This window comes from Hesperophylax consimilis, chromosome 30 (genome assembly GCF_061612785.1).
Source record: "Hesperophylax consimilis isolate HC1 chromosome 30, BYU_Hcon_1.0, whole genome shotgun sequence".
In the NCBI taxonomy this organism is placed as follows: domain Eukaryota; kingdom Metazoa; phylum Arthropoda; class Insecta; order Trichoptera; family Limnephilidae; genus Hesperophylax; species Hesperophylax consimilis.
In genome coordinates this window covers 17,010,186-17,026,552 of record NC_142865.1, presented here as the reverse complement: position 1 = coordinate 17,026,552, position 16,367 = coordinate 17,010,186, and the positions used below count along the sequence as shown (strand labels likewise).

Sequence of the window (16,367 nt, the reverse complement as noted above, 5' to 3'; positions counted from 1 at the left end):
TAGTAGAATTAGGGAAACAATTCAAAGGAGATAGGTATGTGTATATACATTATTCATTGCTTAAACCTAAACATTGGTTGGACAGACTTCACAGCTGATGAGGTCCGATCAGCAGTAGTAGAATTAGGGAAACAATTCAAAGGAGATAGGTATGTGTATATACATTATTCATTGCTTAAACCTAAACATTGGTTGGACAGACTTCACAGCTGATGAGGTCCGATCAGCAGTAGTAGAATTAGGGAAACAATTCAAAGGAGATAGGTATGTGTATATACATTATTCATTGCTTAAACCTAAACATTGGTTGGACAGACTTCACAGCTGATGAGGTCCGATCAGCAGTAGTAGAATTAGGAAAACAATTCAAAGGGGATAGGTATGTCTACACACATTATTCATTGCTTAATTTTTTTACTGACGGCGGTTTGATTAATTCAAGTAATTAAAGAATTATTGCTGAATTAGTAATTATTTTTTAAACTAGCTGTACCCCACCATGCGTTGCCGTGGCTCGGTCTGTCTGTGCAGATAGAGAAACAATAGCGCGTGTTGTTTTTACCTTTCACAGGTGACATGTATAATATGTATACGTATAAAAAAAACACGCATATTCGAATTCAACGTTGTGTCAAAATTTCAAAGCAATTTCGGAGATTTAAGAGTTTGAACGAACATTAACATTTTTATTTATATAGATAATAAACTCATTATTATTTAAGCTTTTTAAATTAATCTTTTGGGTATAGCAGTTCAACAATAGTAAGACAGTATTTATAGCAGTTCAAGAATAGTAAGATAGTATTTATAGCAGTTCAACAATAGTTAGACAGTATTTATAACAGTTCAACAATAGTAAGACAGTATTTATAGCAGTTCAAGAATAGTAAGATAGTATTTATAGCCGTTCAACAATAGTAAGACAGTATTTATAGCAGTTCAACAATAGTAAGACAGTATTTATAGCAGTTTAACAATAGTAAGACAGTATTTATAGCAGTTCAACAATAGTAAGACAGTATTTATAGCAGTTCAAGAATAGTAAGATAGTATTTATAGCAGTTCAACAATAGTAAGACAGTATTTATAGCAGTTTAACAATAGTAAGACAGTATTTATAGCAGTTCAACAATAGTAAGACAGTATTTATAGCAGTTCAAGAATAGTAAGATAGTATTTATAGCAGTTCAAGAATAGTAAGATAGTATTTATAACAGTTCAACAATAGTAAGACAGTATTTATAGCAGTTCAACAATAGTAAGACAGTATTTATAGCAGTTTAACAATAGTAAGACAGTATTTATAGCAGTTCAACAATAGTAATACAGTATTTATAGCAGTTCAAGAATAGTAAGATAGTATTTATAGCAGTTCAAGAATAGTAAGATAGTATTTATAGCAGTTCAACAATAGTAAGACAGTATTTATAGCAGTTCAACAATAGTAAGACAGTATTTATAGCAGTTCAAGAATAGTAAGATAGTATTTATAGCAGTTCAACAATAGTTAGACAGTATTTATAACAGTTCAACAATAGTAAGACAGTATTTATAGCAGTTCAAGAATAGTAAGATAGTATTTATAGCAGTTCAACAATAGTAAGACAGTATTTATAGCAGTTCAACAATAGTAAGACAGTATTTATAGCAGTTCAAGAATAATAAGATAGTATTTATAGCAGTTCAACAATAGTAAGATAGTGTAATAAACATTTGTAACCACTTTATAGGTTCACTGAGGAAACAGGTTACACCTGTATCATTCCTCCCGAAGGAACTTAATACGTTCCCTTAATTCTTTGTTTTTCCAGAAGGGTTTCAAAGAGTATTTTCTCTCTCTGGGTTACCTGAACTCCTGAAGTCGATGGCTTACCAAGCTTCGCTCGAGTCAGACCTCCCAGAGGTGGCTGGAGTTATGTAACTGAACTAGAGTAAAAATATACCTTTTATCGGTCATTACAGGTGTGACATCCCTCTTCGGGATCACATCTGTAAGCCAGAGCGGCGAGGTGAAATACTAACCAATAGCATCCCTCGCCCTAATTAGTAAGAGGTGAAGCGATGCGGGAATGAGAAAGTATTAGTGATCGAAGAACTGAGAAATATACGCTCGGATTGTTTATTAAATATATTTTATATAATTTCAGATACCACCTTATGAACAATAACTGCAACCACTTCACAGCCGCTTTGTGTCAGGTAAATCAACTTATTTTTTGGAATTGTAACCAACCAACAATCACCTCATTTCTACTCAGGGGTAGGCAGAGAGGGTAGGGTTCATTCGCATTCATATATTCATTTATTTATTGTAAGAAACAAACAGCAATTTTATACAGGATTAGTATCAATCATACATACCTCACTATTATTTTGACTCTTGACATGGCCCCAATCAAGTATTACAATGAGTGCCAGGTCTTCTTCGGGCGTTCCTGACTTCTTCTATCATTCACATTCGCGTCTTATATTCTCTTTACACTCCTTTCTTCGTTCATTTGCTCTACATGCCCAAAGCACTTTCTTAATCTTACTACGTTTATATTAGACTTACATTCTTTACGAATCTCCACATTTCTCACACGATCATACATGGTTTTACCACAAGTTTGCTTCGGGATTTCATTTCTACAGCTTTAATTCTACTTTCCTCTTTCATCTGCCTCCATGCCTCACTGCCATACATCAGAGTAGGTACCAGTCCTCCATTGTGGACTTCCTAGCTTCGCTTCTTTGTTATATGCCATTATTTTTAGCAGATTTTCTTCCGTTGGCAAGGCTATTAATATGTACCCAGCATCTCAGATAAGAAAGCTGACAGATAAAGTGTGTATGTACTAAATTGATTTATGTACTTCCCAAATGATTATTTATTCATTTATTCCAGATGCTCTGTGGCACAGACATACCTCCGTGGGTGAACCGCCTGGCCTACTTCAGTTCCTGTGTTCCCTTCCTGCAACGTTGTTTACCAAGGTAACTTCCTTTCTCACAAATCGCTCAGTTTGATTGGCAATAGTATCCATAATATCTGGGTCACATTAGGCCCTACTCCCAAAGGGATATGCGAGTATTTGATACTCGTGTTGTGCACAAACGTCGTATACAATCTATCGCGCACAGTCCGTACACGTGGCTTCTGAAATCACGAGACCACATCACCACAAAGCATCGCTCAATTCTCGAAACAAAACTAGAAAACCAGATAATCTCTGGAACTATACTTAATCCACTCATTTTGAAAGAGGTTAACTTATAAGTTAATTTAACACATTGTAGTCGGGCGCTTCAAACAATAGACTCTAGCCTATAGCGGGTGTTTTTGCGAATAGCTCAAAAATATATCGCTTCAGCTAAATCTTCACCAGAATGGGCAGACAAATTATCGGCGAATATTTCCTCATCCACTAAAAAAACACGTCTGTTTTGTAACTCTGTATATCATAACTAAAGCACGTGTATATTAGCGCCACTCTATCTTCACAAGTAACGAGTGCCGGGAAAAGTCATTCATATGATTATTGTAATAACATCCTCGGGATTATCTCATAAGAGTAAAGGTCCAATGAATTTATAACACGTCATAAAAATATAATAGGTACTCATATTCCCAGTACAACTAACAAACAATCTTTGAAATTTAACACGATAAAATTGCCTAATTATTGCAAGAGTATGTGTGTACATAAAAGAAACAACCGCTTATCTTTTTTTTGTCATATGTGTGTGTAGTTTGTAATGTCTTCAAGCGTTTAGATTAAATAGTCACCGGAAATAATAATAATAATAATTTTCCTTCCTCGCCTTTGAAGTGGAGCCGGCGTAAAGGGTATTTTTTCCCCTTCCCGCCGATAAGCACCAGTCGGCCGCGCGGGTAAAAATACCATTCCCGCTCATAGTGTGGTAACAAGTATACTAGTGGGAGATACCATGCACTCTTTTATATTCCGAAAGCGAGGACTTCTGCCTATCAGAACGCGCCAATCAACAGGGCGACTCAACTGCTTAACTATTCTGCATTGACCATCGGCATTTTTTTAACATCACTTACAGAGAGTTCAGCATCCCCAGTGACTTCCCTAAGGATCTCCTCTGTGAGGTTGGTATAACACGCTGAAGCTTGCGGGATGAGATTACCCTGATGATGAGCAAAGTTCGGTAGAAACCAGAAGAAGAAGAAGTTATTTACATAATGATTTAGTTGAATGAGTTTGTAATGGTTGTTTTTGTTGGTTTTTTGCAGAGAATGGCTGACCCCGGTGGCGTTCCAGCAGTCCCTGGCCTCACACAACTCCGAGGACTCGGCGGACAGTCCTAATCGCTGAGGAAACTTGGTGAGACAATCAACCGCACTCCTTCATTAGATATCATTTCCTTCATATGTGTTTCATAGAATATAGGGAAATGCCTTCCATATAGGTTTGAATGAAAACCAATATCGCCACAAATTTAGTACCTTTTGGTTCTTATACTTTTACCAAGCGCTCTGGCTCCTATTTGAATTTCATAATGATGGTCAAATACAGTTCTGCATATGAAATTTAAACGCAGAATCGTCAGACCAGATACACCCACATGGCACTTATTCTGTTATTCTACAATAAGGATATAAATAAAATTATTTCTATTGATATTAATACATATTGACAACTACCGTAGCAGAGAAGTTTTTGGTTCTGGACTCGGAGAGATTCTTACGAATTCAAAACCCATCAAGGACAAACAAACAAAATAATAATAATATTTGACTGATTTGTACAGCGCTGTTTTTGTGAAAAATTACGTCAAGGGCGTTAAAATATTTATGTACATATTTTATATAAATCTTATGTCTATTGACTTACGACTAAGGCTTATAACTTATAGATGTAACTGGCTTACAACTAAGATTTATAATAATAACTAGTAACTCATGACTAAGACTAATATCTATGTACAGACTTAAAACTAGTGACTAAATGACATACATATTTACATCTTAGGCTAGTTAGAGGCTTGCAACAAACAAACATACATTTAAAAAATACATGTTTTGGGTTTTGCCCGTGTTGACAATGGTAACTTATACTACAAAAGGTAACATAGAAGTAAGTTATTGCTGTATCTATGTTCATGTTTAAATACGAGTTTTCCACTTAGGAAATTTGGTTTTCTCGATCACTTGAAGACTGAAATTTAAAAAAAATGGCCCAATTTATCCCACATAATTTAGTTGCCGTCTATTAAATATTTTATTGAGTTGTTTTGTCTATGTTTTTGCAGAGGGTCGCCATCTTGTGTCGCCTGTCATCTCTGGAAACTGAAACTGGAACCTGCCCATAAACAAGTGTCATTTGATATTTTCCATACACCAAAGACATCTAGCTATATAACCGTTGTATATATAAGATTGTTTAGTGATAGGAAATAATAATACCATTAATAATTATGTAATTAATATTATAAGATGTATAAAGTGGCATTTATTTTCATAGTCAAAAGTCTCTCCATACCAATGTTGCCATAAATTAGGTAAGTTGTTGTTCTATTCTACATTTCATTTTATCTATGCCTTTGGGGACTACTTAACTACGATTTTTAAGCACTTTAAAGGTTTTTATGTACCATTTAATGTTTTTATCCACTTAAAGGTTCTTTTTAACCACTTAAAAGTTGTTTTTAACCACTTATGTAAATGTAGGGTTTTTTAAGCACTTAAGTGGTTTTAAATATTATAACAATTTAACTGATTCATTTTATCCACTTAATGGTTCTTTTTATCACTTAAACCTTTTTTAACCACTAAACCTCACAGTAAAAAATAATTTTGTTTATTTTAATTAATTGCTAACAGTTTTGGATTATCTATATTTTTTGTTGGGTTTGTTGCAATTTTTGGAAAGGTCTCGTATATTGCGTCCATCAATATTATAAATCTTAATCTACAAATGAAATCAAATGCTAGGCCAATCCTATATTAGAAAATCATTCTATAATCTATGTTTATTAATTTTTATATTTCGAAATGTATTTATAATACCTTAACGTGGAAAAAATATGCCATTGGCCGCTTTTAAAATTCCCACGGCGACGGCAACAGAACGCAGTGTTTCATTTCTTTAAAATATATAATTGTACTTCTCCTTTGGGGTAGGCAGACACACGTACATCAATTGTCTCATTTTAAACTGGTCTGTGTAGTGGCCGCTAGCTCTAAGGAGCGTTGGAGCAACGCACTTCCAAAATTTCGGTAACCCTATATTAATTTCAGCGAAAATCATAGCAAACAACACTTATAAATGTAATACATACTATAAAAGTATTAAGTTAAATTCAATCGGCTCGAATTTACGTTTTTTGCATCACGTGTCATAAGTCACGTGGTGCAAGCGAATTATCTATACGCCCGGAGTGTGGATGTTGACCATAGTATTGAAATTTCTTCAAAACGAACGGCGCTCGCCAATGCCTCTTAAACTCTTCAGCTAGATGGCGCCACTTTAGTTTACAGTTTGTACACCGATCGTTCCAGAAGGTTGGTATAAGCTTCAAAATTGCTAGTTGCTAGTATTCTTCACCGCTGAAGGTTTACCTGACCTGACAGATAGACTGGCAATATTTTTAGCGCACCACCCATTTTAGTGAGTATAAGCCGCCACTGGTAGCGTGTAAGAAAGATCTGCAGCATTATTGTGATAAAGAACATAGTTTTTTCTTTTATTTGTGCCGTAACCGTAGGTATTATAAAAGCGCCCATTCGATCCCCGAAGGCTATGAAAATCTATAATTTCTGCACATTTTAATATGAGTTTATATAAATTATTGTAATTTGTGCTGTACCTCATTTTGAACGAGTCTTATATGAAAGTATGAACCAGGCTAAATTAAAAACTGACAAAACTCCGTCCCATAAGACAAGGCCAAAGAGTAAATAACATAGAAAATTAGTATTGACTGTTTGATAAGTTGTTTTGATTTTTGGCTTGTATTATTTGGTGAATATACAGTAGGTAAATCAAATACAAATTTACAGATCCACGGTAAATTAGTTTGTCTTCAAATCTTTTGTCCACTCGATATAGATTATACGCGATAGAGATTTCTGGTTTTAGATTCGGCTTTAGATATTTATATGGAACTTCTTACTGTAGTTTAAAGCCAATGAATCCATCTATATTTCACCATCTGTCCCATATTTTTAGGTCATAAAAAAAAATTGATCCATAAAAACAAATCTACTTGCTGCTATCCATTTTTGGGTAAATATCGCTCCAATGTTATTTATACGAGCGTTACCTTTGAAGTATGTTATGTAGTTTTTTCTTAAAAGCTGGATGTAAAATTAGTTTGGCATATTCTTAATTTTGAAATCACAATTTTGTTGATACTTATGGCAAATCTATGACAATATTACAGATTTGTGGATAAACTACTTTATGTAGGATCTGTTGATATTATGTATTGGGTTTACTTAATGTTTTTCATACATTTTATTATGTATTGGATTTACTAATTGTAATTCACCTACATTTTATTAAGTATTGCATTTACTAATTGTAAATCACCTACATTTTATTTTGTATTGGATTTGCTAATTGTAATTCACCTACATTTTTATTATGTATTGGGTTTACTAATTGTAATTCACCTACATTTTATTATGTTTTGGATTTACTAATTGTGATTAACCCACATTTTACTATGTATTGGATTTACTTATAGTTATTGACCTACATTTTACTATGTATTGGGTTTCCTAGTTGTAATTCACTAACATTTTATTATGTAAATACATGTTTGATTTACTAATTTTAATTCACCCACATTTTATTATGTATTGGATTTACTAAATGTAATTTACCAACATTTTATTATGTATTGGGTTTACTAAATGTAATTCTCCTACATTTTATCATGTATCTGGTTACTAATTATCGTATTTCTTTCACATTTCTTTACGTATTTGATTTACTAATAGTAATTCACCCACATTTTATTTTGTATTGGATTTTGATCAGCATTTATTAGCCAGGTTTCCCCTTGTTTGTTTTTCGCTTCATGGTTGTGTCTCAATAACTGCCTTTCTAAATGTAGGTATAATAATAAATAATGGTTATTGCAGTTGTTACATAGATAAATAAATGATAAAAATAAATCAATAATGAGGTACAGATTGCAAAAAAAAAATCATCAGTATTTTTAACTATTAGTTCATTAGCATTTATTTATTCTAAATTTATCGTTTTTTTACTATGTTGCTTTTTTATTATAATACATAGATTTTTTATAAATCCCTAATGTTAAAACACACTAGAATTTTATATTTGGTTGTTTAATTTCAAATTTTTTTGGTGCCGTAATAGAGTTTTGATGCCGACTCTGATGTGGTGGTGAGGCTTTGTAAATGGCAGAGGACAAATGAAAGTAGTCTGTGTGTTGTTGAAATGAGATCTCTGAGGCCTAGGCGTGGTAAAACCACGAACGAAAGAGGAGATCTAAAAATAATGCACAAGAGAAGGGACGCGTAGATGGTGGCTTTGAATGTAGAGCAGATGGAGGGAGAAAGGAGTGCCAGAATAATATAATATTATGATGGGCGAGTAATCAGAAGACAAGCAACATGATTTGAAGAAATGTATATATACTATCTGACAAGTACCCGGCGTTTCTATATATATATATTTATTTATATAAAACTTCCGGAAGAAATTCTCTAAATGATAATGAAAACCCTATCAAAATCCGTTGCATAGTTTAGAAGAACTAAGCGCACAAACAGACAGACGCGGATAGCGACTTTACTTTATACTATTTAGAGATATTTAAATTATTATATGACAAGTAATTAAAAATTATCTGCTGTTTTGGAAATTTCATTCAATTGCACCATTCTTCTTGTCGTGCTGTGCCGTGCGAGAACATCTGTTCTGCTGTGTGGTATCTTGAACAAGCTGCGGTGTAAGAGTTAGAATGGCAAAGAAGTTTCTGTGTGAACTTGAGTGAAGCAAGGAGTGTGTGCCGTTTCCCTCTGCCAACGCCTTCAAAGAAATGATGTAACAGTTAATAATGTTCTTAGGCAACCAAATATAGTCTTATTCTGTGTTGTATTGAAGTTGATCTTACTCATGGTAAAGAGTAATACATATTTTGTGCGGTGGCAACACCACTGAAGAGATAAATTCCCAGAATTGTAATGTTGTCACGAATTTACACAAAACCTTTCGACTGCTTGGCACCAGACAGACCAATGAAATTGATCATCAATTCATAGAAAGAATTTCGATATTTGAAAACGTTTGATAAATTTCACCGAAGTGAGGGAAAATTTAGCTTACTTCTGATAAGCCCACATCATGGTTCTATTGGTTTATCTCTTCAGTGGGTAACACATAAAGCCTATTTACACCTGCCGAGTATTTGGCCGAGCAATTTATTGGAGAATAGAGGTGATCAGCTGATCGCACTGACCAAGTAGAGAGCGAGTGAAGCGCCGAGTTCAGTATGCAGGTGGAGGGGGTACTTACTTACTAGACCAAGTTATTGGGCCTCGCTGTGAGTCACTCGGCCGCTACTAGGCCGGGCAGTCGGCGCTCGATCACATCAGCCGAGCACTCGGCAGGTGTAATTCAGGCATAACACTCGTTGTTTTATTTGATCACCCATCTAGAGTTATCTTGTATCATTGGTTTTTCAAGTAAATAAAAAAAATACGGATCTCGAAAGTACAAACATAAAAAAAATATATTATGCCAAATAAATCCCGATTTCTTCCTGAATATTAATTGATTTTAAAGGGCCGCTCTTCGCATTCAAGTGCTGTTTCCTGCGTACAAAGCTTATACATAACACGCTATAATAGTTGACCGAATAACTCGTCAAAATGACAATTCATCACACCTTTAAAAAGTGATATAAAGTTATGAAAAGTGATGAAACAAAAACTAGGTTAAATAGGTTAGGTTTATAGGTTAGTTTTTGTTTTTCATCACTTTTATTGATTTTATATCACTTTTTGAAAGTTTGTTGAATTGTCACCGTGTTGTGTGCACCGCAATCATATTAACACACATACATAGATGTTGAAATGGTGCTAATGTCAGGCAACTAATCGATATGGATAGAAATTCTCTGAGGGAGCTAGTAGAGCTATTAACAGGACACTGTCACCTCGCACACATCTGACACGTGCAGTTGTTGGTAGAGGAAAGCGCAAACACTAATGGACATGACGTTTTTATAAATACATACATTAACCCACTTCTCGACATTCGATTGAGCTGAAATTCGGCAGATAGACTCGTTGTCGGTGACGATGCATTCTATCAACTTTTGGTGTCAATCACGTACACACACGCGGACATATAAACATTTCCCTGAAATTGGATGACATTATGTCGGTCCTATCCGATCGGCATTTGGTGATGTTGGTAGAGTTGTTGACTCCAGTTCTTGCGTAGGAACGTTCTATACTCAAAAGAGACGTTTATAATTGATGTATTAGACAATCTTTATACAATCATTATTTTTATACTTAAACTGGGGTTTCATCTCATCTATTCTACAATCTATTTCATAGAATCTATGGAATAGATCGGTGAGAAAAGGCTTTCTGTGTAAGATCATAGACAAAGAAAACATATTCTTCCCCCAACGCTAAATCTGGATATCGTTTTGGCTAGCTGGAAGCAAACCACGTGACAATTTTTTTGCACCGAAAAGGTTCAAGCATGTCTTAAATAAACTATGACGTAATTGATACTTTGACCTCCAACTGTACAAAAATCGGTTTCAAAATAGAACACGTCCGAATTCATATGAAAGGATAAACTTTACAGAAATCTTGACGAAACAACTGTACATCTGTGGGGCGATGTTCCGCCTTGGTGGGAAGGAAGAGTCAGATTCCTGGGAAGTTGAATACCATGTTGTGGAACTAGTTGAAATGAACAAACCCTCAATGACAGCCCTGGTAAACTTTATAAAGGGACTGGGTACAGGTGACGCATGGGAGAATTGTAAATAATTGTATTCATCAAAATCAAACAGCATTTGAATGGAAATCAAATTGAAGACCCCTTAATCACACTATTTGAATTGAACATAGATTTCTTATTTACAACTGTTGTTTTTTGCAATATTTTATTTGGCCAAAAAAATTGTAATTTGAAACTTATTGACCTAATGAAAATGTACACGAAAATTAAATTGAATAAATAATATTTTGTTACAAAAGTGGCAATTTGTCGTTTGGTATCATTTTTACTGTTATGATATTATTGTTTTATTTATTTTTTTCATTAACACTGCTAAAAACATAATATTATAAAGAAAACGGGTTAGATTATACTCTCTTGTCCAAAGAAGCGAGGTTAGCGGTCCACAATGGTGTGCTAATATCATCCCTGATGTCATCATGTTGGTATACACAGTACTCTCTCAGTAATCTGTCGCTCAATTATCCGTGAACTATTATAATCTAATTATTATTTTAACTGGTTGAAAGCACAAAATCGAGCTCTATAATTAAATTGTATTCATATGTCGAATTCAGTAGCCAGCGGCGTTCCTAGACTCATCAGGGTTTATTATTGTTGTTTTATGACATTTAGGTTAGTCCTCGGTGTATTCTAAAAACTATTGCACTTGTTTTTGTTCGTTTCGTTCTGCCCGTTTTTTGTTTGAATACATTTACAAAATGGAGTCTTCTCGCAAGCGTACTGCCACTTTCACTAATTGGTTGCTGTTATATCTCTGCTTACTAGCAGATTTAGTGTGTGTTGGGAACTCTTGATTAAGTAAAAGGTTCTTTACTCTTAATTGCGTGTATTTACGTTACAATAAATTAAGTCTGGATTTAGCTATACTGTTCACTATCCGAGAGTTGGTAATTCTCTGTTTCTACTAGCTTGAAGTCTGACAAGGATACTCCACAGGCAATTGCTACACACTAGCGACATCTGTCGGACTCTGGAGTAAGCTTTATGGCTGGTGCCATCTATCGCTAGAATACCCAACTTTTTACCATGCATTACAGTTGCTTGCCCGGTTTTTAGGGTTGCGGATTGTGAGATAGTACTGTATATTGAGGTCACAGCTAACTTAGCATCTACCACCAGCGCCGAGAGTTTAATCATGCTTGAAACATACTTACAACAATATTCCAAATTGTAAACAAATTTGGCAGATTGTCCGGGAGAAACAGCCGTCTAAGGCCAGAGATTAATGTATTAAGCGCTGTTAAATCATTTACTCTAATGATTCTTAGAATATAATGTCTTTTGCAGTGTTACATGAAATATCGTATTATCGACTGTGAATTGTGAGAAGGGAATAACGAATTATTGTATTTCTTCAGCATTACTATGCATCAATTTCGAAACGTTTTGTTATTGAAGAGTTTTATTTAACAATGTACACATGTTACTTCGTTATAATTCGCTACCAGTTTCGACATGACCGTGTCATTCACTAGCGTTTTTAAAACTGACTTGAAATCACGCAAGACTTTAACATTTTTATTCATTGACTAGCTGACGTGTACCGGCGTTGCTAGGGGTTATCCTTAGGAGATAGACATATACCATCGTGGAATTTTCTCTAGACCTTTTTAAGATATACAATTCCGTAGTACATTATTTTGATGTATCTTATAAGGTTTAGCCAGCGTTAGCAATGTAGTGCACGAAAATATATTTTTATGACTTTATTATAAAACATCGACTTTTCTCTATTTTCTATAAATATAATATACATGTATTATATACATAAACCTTCCGGAAGAAAATCTCTAAATGATAGTGAAAACCCTTTCAAAATCCGGTGCGTAGTTTAGAAGAACTAAGCGCACAAACAGACAGACGCGGTTAGCGACTTTATTTTATACTATTTAGAGAAGATGAAGAAAAACTAAACATAGAACTGACCGAGTCACAGAAAATTAAAAGGTAACGGTCGCAACAGTTAACAAGGAAGGTGAGGAAGTAGAGTAGTTTCACCTTTATAAGATCTTCAGGTAATGGTTCATATTAACCTCAAAATACATTAATTAAATTAAATAAAAAATACATTAAACGTCCAGATGTAGAACGGCTGTGGTATTGCAAAATGCCCTCGTGGTAAAGTGGTCAGAATTCTTTTCCGTATCACAAAGTTCTACGAATCATTAAATAATATTTTCTCATCACGTTCGTTCAAATAATTTCTTTGTTTTGTCGTTGCAAAGGAATAATTACCACGTTCAAGTTTTTCCATGTCAACAATTAATGAAAAAATATAACTTCGCGAACTTCCTATAGCTTTGGTACACGCACTGTCTAAACACTACTAACCGTTAATTCATCATATTTCAACGTTCATTTTCGGGTTCTGTGAAAGTCCTTTTTAAGTTCTGTTATTATATCATTATAGGCTAGTTGCTTGACAGAACTGAAATAATAAACAGAACTTAAAAAAATATTTTGCAGAACTTGAAAATGAACGTTGAAATTTGATGAATTATTCAAATTCTCCGAAACAACTCGTCCTTAGAAAAGGATCTTATAATGGTGAAACTACTATACCTGGCTATTCAGACCGGGTTACCAAACACGGCTGAAGCCTTTTCAAGCAATATTTCGATTCTGAATGGTTGTCTTTCACCAAGGCGATACTGAAAGTATCTACCACTCTGGAACTTGCGCAAATATACTATGTAATATATTATTATTAAAAATTAAATAAATAAATTGTGAGATAACAAAAATTAATCAGATAAAATTGACGCCGGGATTTGAAGCCACGACCTCCAGAATCGTAACCACTTAACCATAAAGGCCATTAAGTATATAGGAAAAGGTATGACATGATACACTTGCGACCAGGCTTGCATTCACAAAAATGGGTAGTGCTTTAAAAATTTCACCCTAATTCACACTTATTTGTAAAAACTTTGCCGCTGTACGTTACTTTTCATAACATATTTCTTGCTTAGTAAACATAAAACCAATAAGTTTAAACAGTTTTTCAAATCCCCATAGAATTTTACATGATTTAGTTTTCCTTCTAACCTTTCACAGTTGTTATGTATGTATTAAGTTTGTATTTAAAAAATCATGTGTCTTAAGTCATTTGTATTTGTTTCTTACGAAATGAATTACTTCATGAAACATTAAAAAAATATATTACAATCACCACTAAAATAACCTACGTATTTCATGTATATCGAATATTTTATAACACTAGTGTAATTTGTTATATTATCTAGGTCATTAAAATAACACTGAGATTTCATTTTTCAGTGTTATTTCAACACTTATTTGAATTATGAATAAATTGTTTTCATTGAAAAATCCTTTTCATATTTATTGAAAAATAGTTTTTAATATTTATTTGTGTATACTACATCGAATTGAAGATAATTTGAGTATTGCCTTGGTGAAAGATGACCATTCTAAAATAGTCATGGTTCGATCGTCAACTACCTGATAACGATCCGCCAATGATCGATTGGGTTACTTTATCAAAAGAGATTCGATCATTTGATCGATGAGCTGTTAACTCAATCAGCACTCGTGATGGACGTGGCGAGCGACCATAGATGTAAGAATTTTGTAGATGGATCGTCTCGAATCTCGTTCTCGTGACAGAGACATACAGAAGGTAAGTTTGTACCTAGTATCCAAATCAGACCATATTAATTCTGTATAACTATATCAACTGTATAAAGATTAAGTTCCATGTATCAGTCTCCGCTAATTGGAACTTCGAACTGCAGTGGCAGTCCAATTCAAATTAACCATCTCTATTTCTGTCACAAGAGACTCAAGACGCCCGGTCTACACAATTTTTATATCTATGGTCTACCTACTTCAAACATTAACACGGTGCGTGCGACAGGTGGTGGCGCATTATCTCTCTATGGCATTTTGGCATAAAAAATCGGGTACTTTCGACTCGAGTCATGTAAAACAATCCATAGACCCAAGACTACTCTGAAATAAAATGTTCCTTGAAATGGGTTTAGGTATGTTTAGGGACCAGATTTTCCCGATTTTCCTCTATTCTCTGTCATATTTCACTTATTCTAACATATGTACATAAATATACTATAATATATTATATAGGACTATTTAGTATCAACCTGGTTTAAGACCACCAGTCCAAATTGAAATGTTCCTTAACTCTTTGCACGCGGCCGTATCAACTGTTGTTACGGCAAAAAGTCTATACTCACACGCGGCTGTATCAACAGTTGATACGGCAACTTTGATGGCCGATATTCCCGCTCTCTTTCGTCATAAATGTATTTCTTGCTCACTTGGACATTTGTAGAACTATCACGATGCTGGCATCTACAAGAATTTCTCAAAAATAAAATTGTATTTCATAAAAAAAGATCGATAACCAAGTGCGTCTCTTCGCGCCTTTTAGTCCTTTAGTTTACATTTTTGTCAACGGATGGCGTTAGTACTAGTTTGTCATTCACAACTTTTCATAACTAAGATTGATAAGTGATCATGGTGTCCCACTTGTGTCTATAAACACAGTGGCCTAAGTACACACACACCGAGAGTGGTTTATTTATGACGCCGAGTGAATGGCGGGACCACATTCAGAAGATACGGTACGTCTTGGTATGAAATTTTATGTTTTTGTTTTTATAAACATCTAAGAGTGTTGACACACGAGGATTTGTTTTCATATTGTGGAGAATAATCTGTTCTGTCTATATAGTCCAATAAATCATGCCAGAATGCTATAATTTGACATTTAATTGCATGCATAGGTATTTGAAAATATGTACCGCGTACGGGTATAGATAAAACGGAGCAAATTAACGCGTTCAAAAGGTTAAAATGGCTTTACTACATTCAGTGACCTGATCAGAACAGCCAGAATCTTCCAATATTCCTTAATCTTCTTTCCCTCTCCCATTTCCAACCGCCTTACGACAATCTCCTTTGTTGAGGTTGCCAAAATCCCACTGGCTGCGGGCAGTTGGGACTGTTGTGTTGCAACATGCAAAAAGATAGTGTAACAGTCATACCTGGAAACTAAGTAATGTAATGATTTGTCTCAAGTAGGATTATCTCACTTATACATGGTGTCCAGAAACTCGTGGTATAAGCAGGAAACTGGTAAAACCAATCACATTTGGAGTCGATTGACGATGAAGACAATATTAGCGATTCCTAAATGAAAATTTGAAACAGAAAAAGATACGGTCACATCTAGGACTAGAACCCTGAACCCTTGCCTTGCCGGGGCACCGCTCTACCAACTGAGCTAATGTGACCCTATCTCCTTCGGTCATATTTAACTGTATCATACTTCCAATAAGAACTACCAACATTCTCTTCAGTTCTCTTTATGTATGATCGCAAGATTCAACCCGAACTAAATGCAATCCA

At 34.5% G+C, this 16,367-nt stretch overlaps 1 protein-coding gene across 1 annotated transcript in view; it reads left to right on the top strand.

Annotated features, from left to right (window-relative positions):
- Positions 1-14,946, top strand: part of LOC149409699 (deubiquitinase DESI2) — a 31,796-nt gene extending 16,850 nt beyond the window's left edge. Inside the window, exons 5-8 of the mRNA XM_089649514.1 lie at positions 2,148-2,199; positions 2,888-2,976; positions 4,244-4,334; positions 5,263-14,946. Coding sequence (XP_089505640.1) covers positions 2,148-2,199; positions 2,888-2,976; positions 4,244-4,325 — 223 coding nt within the window. The 3' untranslated portion in view covers positions 4,326-4,334; positions 5,263-14,946. The remainder of the gene's footprint in view (positions 1-2,147; positions 2,200-2,887; positions 2,977-4,243; positions 4,335-5,262) is intronic.
- Positions 14,947-16,367: the final 1,421 nt, after the last annotated feature.